Raw genomic sequence first — 15,660 nt, 5'->3', positions numbered from 1 at the left:
CTGTATTTATAGGGTAATCACATAATGTTCCCCTAGGGTGGCGCCAGAATACTCGTCAGGAGGCTAGACGCGTCGACCTAAAGATGCTCTATCTAAATTGGCTTACATTCTGACCAATCAAGACATGCCTTCGTTTTATCAGTAGCCCACACTTGGCACATCCGTCCAATTAACGTGATGTTCAGGAGCGGCTGGCCTCCGGACACCTCCCCCTTGAGGATGCTCTTCAACCGTCTGCTGCTTTGAACTCAGCTGTGATGACTCAACGAGGTGCGGTCGCATGTCGGTCCGTCTCTGAGGCTGTAAGCATGCCGATATGGGATCTGGTCCCCTGCACTTCGGAGGTGTATCACGGCTGGTTCTCTTACGGAGCCACAGTCAGTTGTCCGAAGTTAGTTCCCTTTAAATGGCCGTGTCTGTGATCTGATTTGTGCCTCGTGCTTGACGCATTATTCGACCCTGCGTGCACCGTGGAGAGCTTCTTCCATATCCTGAAATCAGTATCTGGCCTCTGTGTGATTTTTTATTCGTCCCTTCTGCCGGCGCCCTTTTTGACTTTCCGGATAGCAGTGGAACGATCCTCATGAACCCAGAACTGTAAACTGAAGGGTTCAGACCGCGGGTACAACGTTTCAGGCTGCTAGGAGGATTCACCGAAATTGACTGAAGTGAGAGGGCTACCGGTGCCGGACGCCAGGAGCTGAGTAGCCGCTGCGTTTCATATGCTCCCTTCGGTCTCCGGTTTGGCTGTAATTGTGGTGGTGTTCTCGTGAACGCGTTGCAACCATCTCCAGTTGTTTCGTTACAAACGGTATTGAGGGGTTCGTCCGAGAGCTGAAGCTCATGCCCAATAGATCAAGACCTGTATAGTTCGTGAGGCAGCAAGCATCACTGGGTTGAATCCCCCCGATAGTTACGAAGCATTTCAGCTTTCCGGTCAGCTTGAGGCTTCCACCAAATGAATTACAAACGGTGCACTGTGTGTATTCCACTGGCGGTCTTCCAATTACGTCCAAGTTTTGTTTTGAAATCAGAGTCAGGTCAGAACCTGCATCAAGTTGCAGGGTGACCGGTGTGCCATTGTAGCGCATTTTCGTCGATCGGGTGAGTTCATCCGGTCACGTCCCCTCCCTGTCTCCTTTTGTCGCGTCGATGTTTGCGCGATCTCCTGAAGTTGCCTCCGCAACATTCTTCTTTGTGACCCCTTCGACTGCACCTGTGGCGTGAATAGTGCCATTCTTCACAAAACCAACAAGGCGTGGGTGGTTTTCTTGGAGTTCGCTTAGAATTTAGTTTCTTTTTGGGAGTTACTTTGCATGCCATATCAGGCTGAAAGAATTTGGAATGTCCATTTGGAATGTCATTGCAGCATCAGTCTTGAGATTGACAATATACTGGCACTCGGTGGCAAGTTTCTGAAGCGTCAACTCTGGATCCTGTTCGATTCGATTCAGTAGCCGGGTCCGAATATCTGCATCGTGTGGAGATCGAAGACCAGCCACGAGGNGAATGCCGAATCATCGCAGCATAAGCCTTGAGATTGACTATATGCTGATATTCGGAGGTAAGTTTCTCAAGCATCAACTCTGGTTCCTGATCAATTCGATTCAGTAGCCGGATCCGAATATCTGCATCATTTGGTGATTGGAAACCATCCACGAAGATGAGACACACGAATTGACCTTCGGCCATGAAGCTGAGCTGCAAGTGCTCGCGCATTCTCTGTTGACCACACCGGCATAAGTGATGAAATCTTCACTATCCCTTTTGGTAATCTTGAGACACTGATAACGAATATTGAGCAAGGAACTTTACTCACCGAATATTTTGGCCAGGATTTTAACAGCATCTGCGAAACCGCGGTCACGATGGAGTTTGGGGAGTATGAAATTTCTGAACCGATCATGTTTAGCTGTCCCCAGTTTGCACAGCAACAGTCGAACTTTCGATGCGTCATCAAACTGAGCAAGGTCGGTTTGAAACATGTCCTCGTATTTCTTCAACCAACTTCCGAAAGTTCGTCCAGATTCAGCGTCGAGCTGGCAACACCGTTTGTTGAAGAAGACGGAGGCCCAGCTCTTCTTGTCGCATTCACCGACATACTGCGCATCAGAGGTTCAACAAGTCTCATTTGGGCTTCTTCGAACTGCTTCTGTTGCTGCTATAAAATTAATTGGAGTTGCTCTGCCGAAATTGACATCATGGGTTCGGATTTTCGCCACTTGTTGTGTATTGTTGGTTCAACTCTGCGTCGGTCCTTGGCTTCCTGCCCTGCCACTATGGCATATCAGTCGGCGCGGTAGCTTGAGAGAGCCGTTTATGGAGACGATGGGAGATTACTACAACTGTAGGATCATCACAGATTGTTCCACAAGGTGACGCCAGAGGCGAAAAGCGTCGAGTCATGAATGTTCGATCCGGATTGGCTGATATTCTAACCAATCAAGGCATGGCTTCGTTTAGTCCATAGCCTGCACGTGACACATCCATGCAGTCAATGTGATTTTCGGTCAGTAAGGGCGGCTGACCTCCGGACACGCACACAAACTGACTCGTTGCGCGTTCGCTGCGACTGAATTGGCGTTTCATATGTACGACTGTCGGACGAAGTGCAATCGAGCCGCTCAACATCGGACAATACGGGACCAAACGAACTGGCACACCAGTATGAATCTCGTCCTAACGGTTATATTGCCTCGTTGAAAAGAAGACGAGTCCTTCAACGCGCTCGCAGAGCTGTGAGTTGAGTAAAGGATGGTCATCGACGTGAATGCGTCAGGATGGCGTGAAATACCAGGTACCTTTTCTGGGTACTGATGTATTCGCTGATGTGAAAGTGACCTTGGATAGTGTTGATTACTAACATTACTTCTGGCCTAACTCTCGAAAGCGTCCTTGTCTCAGTGACGCTAAAACTCCGAGTGCCAGCTCACTGATGACATGTGCAGTGTGTTCTTCGGAGACAACATCCAAATCTAGAGTAACAGAGAATTGACAATTAGCGGAATGGCGTAACTGACGGGAGCAGACATGCGTGTGTCTATCGACAGGACCATCTATTGATGAACGGTTGTTCACCCGCCCAAATGATTCTCGAAGGAATCTACAACTCTTTGCTTTACGGAAGCTCTAAATGACCTAGCCAGTTAGGTAAAAATACTTGGAACCGACTGAGTAGTCATCGTTTTCGAACGTTTCGCTTTTGACACAAAAGCTTTTTCGGGCCAGGTGACTAGGTTCCGACGTTGGTCGAGATTTAAGGCGGAAGGAGAACCAATCAGCTAAGTCAAGCTAAATCTCTGTTGGGTGTCCGCCGGGGGATTTTTGTGTGTTAGGGTGGTTGAACAGGTGTTGGTTCGATGGAAAAACCTACATGTGTTTGTGTCCAGTCAAGGGTCTAGTTCTTCTGGTTAGGTTCATTTGATGGTCCCCCCTTGAACTTCGTTTGAACCTTCTGTCAGTTTGTATGGGTGAGCTAGTGCTAAGATAGTTGTATAACAGGGATATTGTGACCTTCGGTTGGGTTGGGATTTCCACTCCCACTTCACAGTTTTTGCTAATAATTCTACGTGGATTGACCACCACACAGTCACGTGTCAACTCGGCTTATCTAAGACCGCTCTCCATACGCTCGCTAGCTCCACACCCTCGATTCTATTCACGCTGTGATGCTTAGTACTTCCCACCACCTCGGTTATCAGCCGCTGTGGGGTGAATCGCAGTCCCCGTCTTAAAACTTCCACATTCTCCAGATCTATTCTATGTCCCGTGTCTAAGGCATGTACCGCCATCGCTGAGTCTTTGACCAGCGTTTGATATTCTTCTGCAGTCCTCGGTGATTTGTTTATCCTTCTTTTATGCTCACCAATTCTGGTGTGCAATTCCCTGGCAGTTTGTCCTATGTAAACTTTAGTGTAATCGTTGCAATTATTTTTATACACGCAGTCCCTAGTCCTGTCCTTTGGGAAGGGATCCTTCAATTGCACCTGTTTGGTTCGCGTTGCCGCTCCCCTTGAGAGAAATCAGAGCGCATCAGTGGAGCGCGAGCCAATTGGGTGGGAGCCCTTTGTGGAAAAAACTGACGCAAGCTGATGAATCAAAGCGGGTTGAAGAATGTCCTTGAATTTACCACACTCAAGAGCACCGGGACTGTGGGCACCTTACGAACCTTGTTCCATTCTGAATCTGTAACAGGTCAGACTAACGGGACGGCCTTCATCGTATTCCAAATGTTCTATTTACGCAAAGTAATTTTTACGCAGTTGATTTCGTGGATGAATTTAAACTTAACCACAAAACTAATCATTGCTTGATGTATGGATTGAGATAGTCGTGGAAGCTGTTCACCTTACCTCGTTTGATTACAGCAAAGGTGTCGTCAACATAACGAAGCTTTTGTGTCCAAAGGAAAACGTTGCCCAGCAGTAAATCTACTGATTGTCACCATACTTTTCGAAAACGACCTAGCCAGTTTTTAAAGAAATACAACTGCCCAATGGATGATCTTGGCGAGCTTACGAGCGTGAACAATCTGTGGCTAATTGTGGAAGCCAGAGGTTCTTTGCTGAGTTACTGGCTGGTGCCATGGGAATAAACAGGACTCAAAAAAGTTTAGAATCTATCAGTGTGAACTCAACACTCCTCTGGATAAAACCTCTGCTTACTTAGATCCAGAAAGATATTTCCTCTGTTCTGTATGAATTCTATGGACTCAATCGTGCTGACCACAGATCCAACTGGGGAGCTGTTCTGCAAAACTGCGTATGTTAGAAGCGAACTGCTTGTGTAGGCCCTCCTTAGAATGGTGTTGTCCTTTCTAGGGGACAACAATGACCAGGTTAGGAACACATCTCCATGTTTTTTTCCGTCCCGCCTATCTTGTAGGGGGACTAGAATTCCGCTAAGCTGAGATGGAAGGATTCTACATCTCACTAGGTATGAGGAAAGTACTGGTAACGGGTAGTGAATCGCGATTCTTTCGCGGCCACACAACAAAGCCTCCCACTAAGAAGCGACCATCAAAATCCCCCCCGGTGCAGGTTGCTTCATAGACGCACTAGCGCACTTGGTATGATCGACGAGTGAGTTGATCGATTTTTCAAGTAATCAAGTAGAGGTGCTCGCTTTTAAACGGTTTGTATCCGAATTGTGTTCATTCAGCACTTGGTCCAGTTCTGACTATAGTTTGCTCCAAGAATTGACGGATTCGGCAAGCATTGGACACATTCGTTTTTCTGGGATCCCTCGCCGGTCAATACGAGATCTGTATCATTAGAAAATTAGCCCTCTTCTACACGTACTTCAGGTATGACATTCAACTAAGCCATTATTCTCAGTTCTAAAAACCGCGTAGTTGTTCTACAATCGTTACGGATAGTACATTTCGTAGGCCGATGGTCTGGGGACGTACGGGTAGATAGCTACGGATTAGGTGATTTGATTGGTGCTTAGTTACAGAGGTGTTAGTGGGGTTTCCATTGGGGGGACCCGGAGGCAACTGAAGGCAACAACTTTGAAGCATACGCGAAATTGAGCGCCCGACTGGGCCATGTCTGACAATGAGGCATCCGGTCTCAGGCTCCCCATTCAGACGGGCTAGCATAGCTGAGTTTGCTGGTATTAGCCTTCATACTCCGCTACCACGTCATTCCTTTGTAGTGGCAAAACCAAGTGCCACCCCGCCTTTAGATTCGTAGACTTCGTTGTTGAATATTGTGATATGGCTGTGATGATCTAGCTGAGCAGCCTTTGGAATGCATCCAGCCGAAACCGCAGGCGTCAGTGACTGAGATCTTGTCTTTCGCATTGTTACTCAACCCTCAGTCTGTGAAATTCCGGCTGATATCCACAACAGAGGTCATCGAACTCCGCTTACGCCCTTCTCAGCTGTAGTTTCAAAACAGTAAGCAAGTGATATGCCACCCAAAGCCGAATTGCTCGTTAATTTTGTCCAGTAATAATGATCTGGAACCTATTCCCCAGTTCGTTGCACGTTGTAAATGACTGTGTCATCTACAGATGTAATACACCACTCATATGGTTACTGAAAATTCTTTGACAGCCCACGACCGCTAATCAGGTGGGCGCAGTCCTCGAGTTTCCGTCAACATTATGTTCTACTTGGAACCAAATAACATGAAACTAGCGAAAGACACTCATTTGCAAACTCATTTGCAAACAAATTTGGTTCTTCGAGAGACCCAGCTGAATCTCTCAGGCAACTGACTTTGCTGTACCAGGCCGCCTCATGTTTCAATTAGTACAATATTCGAGATATCGCGATACACTTGTAGACTTGTAGACGCGCCATACTACTCATAAGGGTGTTGAAAACTCGTCGACAGCCTGCGACGGGTTTCGTCCTTCTGGGGGCTCACTAGATAGGCGCTGTCTCCGAGTTTCCATCAACGTTTTGCTTTTCCCGAGCCCAGGTGTCATCTGTTTTGGAGATGCGGAAATGATCCCCCTGATGGGCAGGGTATCTTCCGTAGCTTGGTGTTAGCCGGATTCCTTGTATACGACACCTGAAGTTAACTCTACCCGCAGCAGCTAAATGACCGATGATAACTTTACTGCCATGCACGCCAATGGATTAAATGTGTGCAGAACCGTCCATTTTCTGTTGGTTTTCTCCGACCCAGACCGAAATTGACCACTTAGGACTGTTGATTGAATCTGATTAAGTCGCCTCACAACTCTGAAAGTGAGAGAGATGCTTGTAAGTCCAAGACAGTTGTGATGAGGAAAGCCATGAGCTTTCGCCTTTGTATTCCAAAATAGGTCCGTTTGTCCATGATAGTTAGCACCCTGTTTCCGACGCTACGGGCCTCGTCATTGTGCTCCAGCCATTTTTTGTGGATTTGTTTTCGTACCCGTACGTGTTGCAAGGACTTACAGCGAGATGCGTGAGAGCAGTGGTCACAAGGACGGTAAGGAAAACGTGTTGCCATTGGTCCATTTGTTTGCTATTGGATTTGTTTTCGTACCCTTACGTGTTGCAAGGACTTACAGTGAGATGCGTGAGAGCAGTGGTCGCAAGTACGGTAAGGAAAGCGTGTTGCCATTGGTCCATTTGTTTGCTATTCATGGAAAGCAAAACTGTGTGACACAACCCACCCCCATTGCTTCACAGGCTATTACTGAATAGGATTCATCCACCACCGAAATGGCGTTCTCCTAGTTAGTTCGTATTCCTTCCTCTGCCCGCAGAGTCATCGGCAAGCAATCGAATCGCAAGTGAGCGTCAGTTTCCTTGATTCCTAATTCCAGTGACCACGCTGCATGGGTTCAAGTCAGCCAGAGGTGGTCCTTCGTGTTCAGTCAGATGCACCGCGAATGTACACAGTTTCCTAGCAAGCTGAAGGGCTTTTCTTAGCCACCATGCTTGCAACAAGGACAGCCTAATCCGTGTTGGCAGCATTGCTTGAAGTCTTCAGGACTCACACTTACTTATTCTCAACCCAGAATAAGCGCTGTTTTGGGCTTAATGAATTGCGCCCTTCATCTTACATAAGAAACACCCAAATTCAGTAGTACAGTACATCTAACCAAAACGCATTCGTCCGTTATTTTCTTGAAAAATTTGCTTTGACTGCTCATCTGCATATCAAGGGGGCCCACCTGCTAGCCCAGGATAAACCTCGGTAGATGGGGAAAAACGACGGTAATAGCGGTGCGCTACTTCCAGTGCGTCACTCACAAACGAAACGAATTCCGACACCAATGAAGGACTAAATTGAAGAAAATTAGTGTGACATGCCTTTTTGCTCATCATAACTGGGATGTGGTGTGTAACAGGACAATCGTGGAGTTGTGGTCAGGAAAGGCAAATGGGAACTCAGCTTTTGAACTAAAACACACGCAAATGGAATGTGCGTACACTTATTTGGGCTGGTTGGTGGTAGATTAGCTCAAGCTTGGCGATTTGCTTGCCAACATTTCGTCACCAATCGGTGCGCGATTTGGGACGAGCACTTCCTTCTTGCCAAATTGCGTTTAAACAACTTTTAAATGAGTATTGATATCTATCGATGTGGTTGGCTGATTTAGGAACAGCCTTACTGTAATTTCATTGGTCATTGCGAAGTACACTATTGTCACGTGTGCGTAGCCAAGCTAGGATCTCAACCGCGAAAGTGAGTTACTTTACAGTCAGACGGTTCGAGCTTTTCACGGTTTTCAGGTACTGCAGTTGTGCGCGACTTTTTCGCAGCTTTTCGTTTCATTCAGCCTAAAGCTCAATGTTCCTTTTTCGCTGGCTCACAGTGATGGTAATTTACTTTTCTAATCCCCCAATCAGTTATCTGATCTCAGTGTGTTTCTCGTCTAAGCGAACATGGACATATGAGCTCTGGATCGTCTCCATTTTTCTTTCCTGAGTGTGAACCAGCCGGATGCAACACGCAGATATGAAAGATCGACCGGTTCAAAAATCATAGACTGGTGGCAGCAATTTGTCGCCACGGTTTTCACATTACTGTGCACTGATCATCCTCAAGGTGAAATGCTGGGCGGTGTTGATCGATCGGTATCAACCGATGCTCTGAGCTATTGTTGTGGGATTGAGTCACTTTGACAGTTGTTCAATCAGCCATTGTTAGAGGTACTCTAAGACTCACTAAAACACCAATTTCTGTATCTTGAATTGACATTGTGGAGAGCTAACCAAGGATCACGTGGTGCTACCTAGTGATTGGTATTCGGAGGAGATAACTCACCCTCGATAGATGAACTGATCACAGTTCATCGGTTGTGCTGGCTTGGTCACGTGCTGCGTATGCCATTCGATCGACTTCCTCGAAGGTTTCTTTTGTCACAACCATGTGAAGGATGGAAAAGAACTATAGGCGGTCAAACAATGACTTGTCAGCGAAGTATAAAAACCACTACCAGAAAACCCAGCTGAGCTGGTCATTGCCGTCCTCCTGGATGGTGACGGACCACATTAATGGTTAGAGATCTTGTCAGACATGGCCCAGTCGCGCCCTGGATAGCGCTCATGCATCCAAGCTATTGCCTTCAGTGCATAGCTCCCTTCCCTTCCCCCACTTAACAGTCCTGTATTTACGCACCAACTTCCATCAGTTCCCACCTCCAACTCGCACCTACCTACCCCACGTCCCTCAGTCACCGATGAATAAACCTGTGGCAACTGCAATCACGGTACGACAAGTACGCGATCCTCACAGCTGATAATGATGATGATGGTGAATGATGATGTAGCGATTCCATAGCCAAGGTAGTGCTATGCGGCACGAAACATGTGCCAGGTGTGGCTCTTGTGTTTGTAACCGTGAATTTAGCGATGCTGGTTCCAAAAGCACACTTGACCTGCCATTTTCGGCCAGTTAACAGAAGCCCTCGGTTTCTGGTTTTCCCATCCAAATTGCAACGATAATCACCATGTTTCATGTTTCACGTGAATATTGCGTTTATCTTCACCATACTTCAGAATGAAAAGTTAAGTAAGAAAGTCAGAAAAATATGAGCACTGTACAGTATCCACCTGAATCCTCTTCTGTTGTTTATTCGTCCTTTGCATCCAGTTTTGATGATTTCAGACGACAAACTTCACTTTTCAGAATTTCAATTTCACCCAAAAGTTTCGCATTGGTCTTCTCCAACTTTTCAGCATACTCGCGCAACTTCGTTTCTTTGGTTTTTCTGGCCCTCCGTGAGCGTCTCGCAGCTTCATTGTTCTTCACCCTTTTCTCCCAGTAAGTCTCGTCTTTGACTTCTCTGGGCGTCATTTCAGGAAAGCGGCGCATTCTAGGATTACACACAGAAGAATCTGCCTTTTCATGAACTACTTTGAAGGTTTTCACGAGCTTCACATCATCTTTGAGTGAGTCTCCACTTTCGATTGGTTTTGAATCTTTACTGATTGAAGAAACCTCCTTCGTCTCGGGATCATTGTACTTTCCGTTGACGAAGCGGTCCTCATTGGCGCTTTGTGAACGTCTTGGTCTGAGTAGATGGACAGTCACGAAGGAAGGGGAAGTCTGGTCATCACCATTGCTCACAGCTACGTATTCTTCGTTATCACTAACTGTCGACAGCAATGCACGCTCCACGACTGTCCTGCCTCGGAACATTTTATAGGCGTCTTCAGGTACGGTTGACTGGGGATTCTTACCTTCAGTGATACCTGAAGGATAAGGCGACTTGGTTGTGCAAGAAGACATTGTTTTCCGTCTGCGTTGACTGGACCCTCTGTCTAGCTGGTGAACCATAGTTTTCTCATTGTTTTCAACATTGGTCACCAGGGAATTAGTGTGATTGACCGTACTGCAAACATGCTCGCTGCAGGGGGGTACAGGCTGAAGTGCTCCAGGGTCATGATGCAATTGGCTATCCGTTGTTGCCTTCACATCAGCCGACGATTTAAGCGTTAAATCTAATGGTTGAGCGTTATCGTGCGTGGATTCAGGGAAAAATAAACGTGGCTCGGTAAAGCGATTAATGGTTGTTCGGCTCAGTGGTTGACAAGAGGTTGCTCGTAAGCGTGGAGAGTTCATGTGACCGGCTGCATCATGCAAGGTGGAGATCGATAATAATGACCTTGTCAGGCTCGCCGTTGGAGGGAAATTAGAGAGTCCCAGATGTTGAAAGCCTGCCGGTGGTAACACACTGATTTGTGAGGGGCCGATCCCAGTGTGTGGAAGCGATAGAGTGGACGCAACTCGCGGTGGTCCGGTGGGGTTTAGGAACAGGCACGGAAGCGATCCCATTGAACATTTTCCTGAGACACTTCCGTTCGTTTCGATAAACGTGCCCTGAAGAAAAAAGTTGACGTTAAGTGACGTAAACGCAGCAAGGACGGGTTTCCTGTCGGACGCAACACACTACTCATAAGGTTATTGAAAACTCTTGGACAGCCTACACCCCAACGGTTTTGCCTCTCTGATTTGAGCTCATCAGGTGGGCGCAGTCCCCGAGGTTCCGTTGCCTTCATGTCCTACTTTAACGCACACTGAATGGAATTCCGAAAGTGCACCCGTCTGCAGATCTATCTAGTGTTCAAGGGAGACTCGCCTGAATCTCTCGTTGTTGATGTTCTTCCCCAACTGAAACTCACTTGAAACATGAGGTTTCGTGTAGCAAATGAGTTGAAGGAGAACAGCGTAACTCAGGAATTCAGTTAGGATTCAAGCGACTCAGCCTTTCGTGAAAACCAAATTGGTGTGCAAACGAGCTTATTCGTCTTGGTTTGCGGTCAGGGGTGGCTGAAGTTCTTTGAACTATTTCCTCTACTCATTCTGTGAAAGTAGTGTGACAAATTCAGCTCTTATTGTTGTCGACATCGTTCGATATCGTTTTGTATATGTATATATCATAAAAACAAACGGTAGTCGCTGTTCAGGGCATTTGCATTTTAAAAACTCTCAGAATTTTACCTCCCATTCATTTTTCAGTTGCGAAAGACGGCTGCGAAATTGCCGAAAACAAGTGTTCCGAAATCTACCGGACTGTTTTGCACGTCAACTGACTTGCATCTCATAAGTAAATTGGTGCGGCTTAAACAAGAAGTAAAAGTTTGTTGGGATAAAATTTATTCGACTTAGTCGATTCATCTGTTTTTAGGCAGTCATCATAGCGTATAGTTGAACAGATGTATCGTCAGGTAAACCAATCGCATCGTTCAAGCGTGAAATCGTTCGCTTATTCAGACGTGAACGTCCAGGTAGGTCCGGCTTGTGCTTGTGAACTAATGGTGAGAAGCTGACATGAGTTATCAAGTACCCGGAGTTCAAACCCCAGCACAGTCAAAGATGTGCCTTTTTGGTGAGTTTTAATGGGAAGGAAGAGGAGAGGGAGTGTTCAGAAGAGAGTGTCATGAAGCGAATCCTGGAACCTTAACTACTGAATTCACCCACCCTTAGAGAACGATTTCCTGTCGTACAAAAAGGTAAGGACCTCGGAGCTGGAATGGAGCCTAATTGTCCTTGGCGTGGCTTTTTTCGAGTCTATTCAAGCTACTGATTATTTTCCAGTAGCTTGTTCGATATGAAAAATATTTCCACCCACGGGCGTGGGCAACTCCCTATCCGCATGTCGTACCCTCATGTCATGAACAGTTTGTTTGAAAAATGTTATCGGTGATTCGCCAATGGCTTCACAAACTCAATTACCGATGGACATCACCAGGTTGTCCTCCATTAATTTGTCACATGCTCTGCCAACTCCCTGGTTCAACACCTCTGGAAGCCTTTCCCGGCGCCCTCCGGAGTTCTCCTTTTGGCACAAACTCATTACCGATGGACATCACCAGGTTGTCCTCCATTAATTTGTCACATGCTCTGCCAACTCCCTGGTTCAACACCTCTGGAAGGCCTTCCCGGCGCCCTCCGGAGTTCTCCTTTTGGGCGAATTTATATGTCCGAAACCTGCATCCTTCCGGAAAGTGTTCCGTCACTCCTTCTGGTTTGCTCACATGCTTCCAGCAGAATCCACTGCTTGTCCCATCATGACAATGCTCTGAAGTAAAGTAACACAGGTTCCCAAGAATGCCACTATGTAGCCGCGGTCCCCGAGCTTTATGACTACCAAGTGACCGCTTATCTTGAGGCTCATTTTCCGGTTGATAGTGAACGGGAAATGCCTCCTTATCACCAGAATCCTGGAACTGTATCCAGCCGACGGCATACATATTTCCCAAAGGACGAAACATTACCCTCCAAAATCTCGTCTGTAGATAACGACCAGATTCGTTCTTCATGCAGCTCATCAGATACATCCTATCCACGTGTTTTCATTATGTTTCGATCTGCTTTAACACCTATTAGTACGTGGTTGGCAAATCATTCAGCTGGAATTCCCATGAGAACCCCCATCGACACTAAGTTGATTTGCAAATAAGCAGTCTATCATAATTAACTTCTACACTTTACGCGATCCCACGTTTCTACTTTTCGCTTGATTGTTTCCACCGGAGAAATAGCCAAAAATGTGCGTGGAAGTTCCGCGAACGGAGAAGTTTAATCTTGTTCCGGTCCACGAACACATCGCGTTCTCACCTCTAGATCCAAAATTAGTCCGAACCCAACCGACCACTTCGTCCGTATGTTTGATGTTCATCAGCAATGCAAAGACTAATCACAATCTGATTCAAACAGACGTTCTACGGCGAAAAGCGCCACACGGAACGCCTGGGTGCATCACGCAGGGGGTACGAAAGACTGGATGGAAAGTGACACCTAGCACAGTGGGACTTTTGTAAGTGCTTCGGTGGTCTTGTTAAGTGAACATGTGTTGCATCATGCGCGTGGTACTTTACAGGTGTGACACTCAATCAGAAACGTTTCTCGTTAGATCACCCGATCAATATTCAACATCCGACCGGTTGTAAACGACCCAGGTAGCAATCGGAAGAAAACCAAGTTTGACATTCCAGCTGATGACCTGAAGCTTTGGACGTGTTCATGGTAGTTGTACCAGTGAAAAGAACGTATGTGGATCTAGATGTAATATGCTACTGTTGCCGAAGGTTCTTCGACACCTCACGACCTTGTTGATGTTCTTCCCCAACTGAAACTCACTTGAAACATGAGGTTTCGTGTAGCAAATGAGTTGAAGGAGAACAGCGTAACTCAGGAATTCAGTTAGGATTCAAGCGACTCAGCCTTTCGTGAAAACCAAATTGATGTGCAAACGAGCTTATTCGTCTTGGTTTGCGGTCAAGGGTGGCTGAAGTTCTTTGAACTATTTCCTCTACTCATTCTGTGAAAGTAGTGTGACAAATTCAGCTCTTATTGTTGTCGACATCGTTCTGACGTCGTTCGATATCGTTTTGTATATGTATATATCATAAAAACAAACGGTAGTCGCTGTTCAGGGCACTTGCATTTTAAAAACTCTCAGAATTTTACCTCCCATTCATTTTTCAGTTGCGAAAGACGGCTACGAAATTGCCGAAAACAAGTGTTCCGAAATCTACCGGACTGTTTTGCACGTCAACTGACTTGCATCTCATAAGTAAATTGATGCGGCTTAAACAAGAAGTAGAAGTTTGTTGGGATAAAATTTATTCGACTTAGTCGATTCATCTGTTTTTAGGCAGTCATCATAGCGTATAGTTGAACAGATGTATCGTCAGGTAAACCAATCGCATCGTTCAAGCGTGAAATCGTTCGCTTATTCAGACGTGAACGTCCAGGTAGGTCCGGCTTGTGCTTGTGAACTAATGGTGAGAAGTTGACATGAGTTATCAAGTACCCGGAGTTCAGACCCCAGCACAGTCAAAGATATGCCTTTTTGGTGAGTTTTAATGGGAAGGAAGAGGAGAGGGAGTGTTCAGAAGAGAGTGTCATGAAGCGAATCCTGGAACCTTAACTACTGAATTCACCCACCCTTAGAGAACGATTTCCTGTCGTACAAAAAGGTAAGGACCTCGGAGCTGGAATGGAGCCTAATTGTCCTTGGCGTGGCTTTTTTCGAGTCTATTCAAGCTACTGATTATTTTCCAGTAGCTTGCTCGATATGAAAAATATTTCCACCCACGGGCGTGGGCAACTCCCTATCCGCATGTCGTACCCTCATGTCATGAACAGTTTCTTTGAAACAGGTTATCGGTGATTCGCCAATGGCTTCACAAACTCAATTACCGATGGACATCACCAGGTTGTCCTCCATTAATTTGTCACATGCTCTGCCAACTCGCTAGTTCAACACCTCGGGAAGCCTTTCCCGGCGCCCTCCGGAGTTCTCCTTTTGGGCGAATTTATATGTCCGAAACCTGCATCCTTCCGGAAAGTGTTCCGTCACTCCTTCTGGTTTGCTCACATGCTTCCAGCAGAATCCACTGCTTGTCCCATCATGACAATGCTCTGAAGTAAAGTAACACAGGTTCCCAAGAATGCCACTTTATGTAGCCGCGGTCCCCGAGCTTTATGACTACCAAGTGACCGCTTATCTTGAGGCTCATTTTCCGGTTGATAGTGAACGGGAAATGCCTCCTTATCACCAGAATCCTGGAGCTGTATCCAGCCGACGGCATACATATTTCCCAAAGGACGAAACATTACCCTCCAAAATCTCGTCTGTAGATAACGACCAGATTCGTTCTTCATGCAGCTCATCAGATACATCCTATCCACGTGTTTTCATTATGTTTCGATCTGCTTTAACACCTATTAGTACGTGGTTGGCAAATCATTCAGCTGGAATTCCCATGAGAACCCCCATCGACACCAAGTTGATTTGCAAATAAGCAGTTTATCATAATTAACTTCTACACTTTACGCGATCCCACGTTTCTACTTTTCGCTTGATTGTTTCCACCGGAGAAATAGCCAAAAATGTGCGTGGAAGTTCCGCGAACGGAGAAGTTTAATCTTGTTCCGGTCCACGAACACATCGCGTTCTCACCTCTAGATCCAAAATTAGTCCGAACCCAACCGACCACTTCGTCCGTATGTTTGATGTTCATCAGCAATGCAAAGACTAATCACAATCTGATTCAAACAGACGTTCTACGGCGAAAAGCGCCACACGGAACGCCTGGGTGCATCACGCAGGGGGTACGAAAGACTGGATGGAAAGTGACACCTAGCACAGTGGGACTTTTGTAAGTGCTTCGGTGGTCTTGTTAAGTGAACATGTGTTGCATCATGCGCGTGGTACTTTACAGGTGTGACACTCAATCAGAAACGTTTCTCGTTA

At 46.4% G+C, this 15,660-nt stretch overlaps 2 protein-coding genes across 2 annotated transcripts; both read right to left on the bottom strand.

Moving 5' to 3' along the window:
• Positions 1-9,524: 9,524 nt before the first annotated feature.
• On the bottom strand, positions 9,525-10,730 carry T265_05999 (hypothetical protein; the record flags this gene model as incomplete). Its single annotated transcript, XM_009171151.1, has 1 exon — positions 9,525-10,730. One exon carries the CDS (start codon positions 10,728-10,730, stop codon positions 9,525-9,527), a length of 1,206 nt encoding a protein of 401 aa, XP_009169415.1.
• A 1,436-nt stretch (positions 10,731-12,166) lies between these two features.
• Positions 12,167-12,649, bottom strand: T265_05998 (hypothetical protein; the record flags this gene model as incomplete). Its single annotated transcript, XM_009171150.1, has 1 exon — positions 12,167-12,649. The coding sequence occupies one exon, from the start codon at positions 12,647-12,649 to the stop codon at positions 12,167-12,169; it is 483 nt and encodes a 160-aa protein (XP_009169414.1).
• Positions 12,650-15,660: the final 3,011 nt, after the last annotated feature.

This window comes from Opisthorchis viverrini, assembly GCF_000715545.1.
Source record: "Opisthorchis viverrini unplaced genomic scaffold opera_v5_119, whole genome shotgun sequence".
Taxonomy (NCBI): Eukaryota; Metazoa; Platyhelminthes; class Trematoda; order Opisthorchiida; family Opisthorchiidae; genus Opisthorchis; species Opisthorchis viverrini.
Note: the sequence above shows the minus strand (reverse complement) of the source record. Positions and strands in the feature narration are given on the sequence as shown.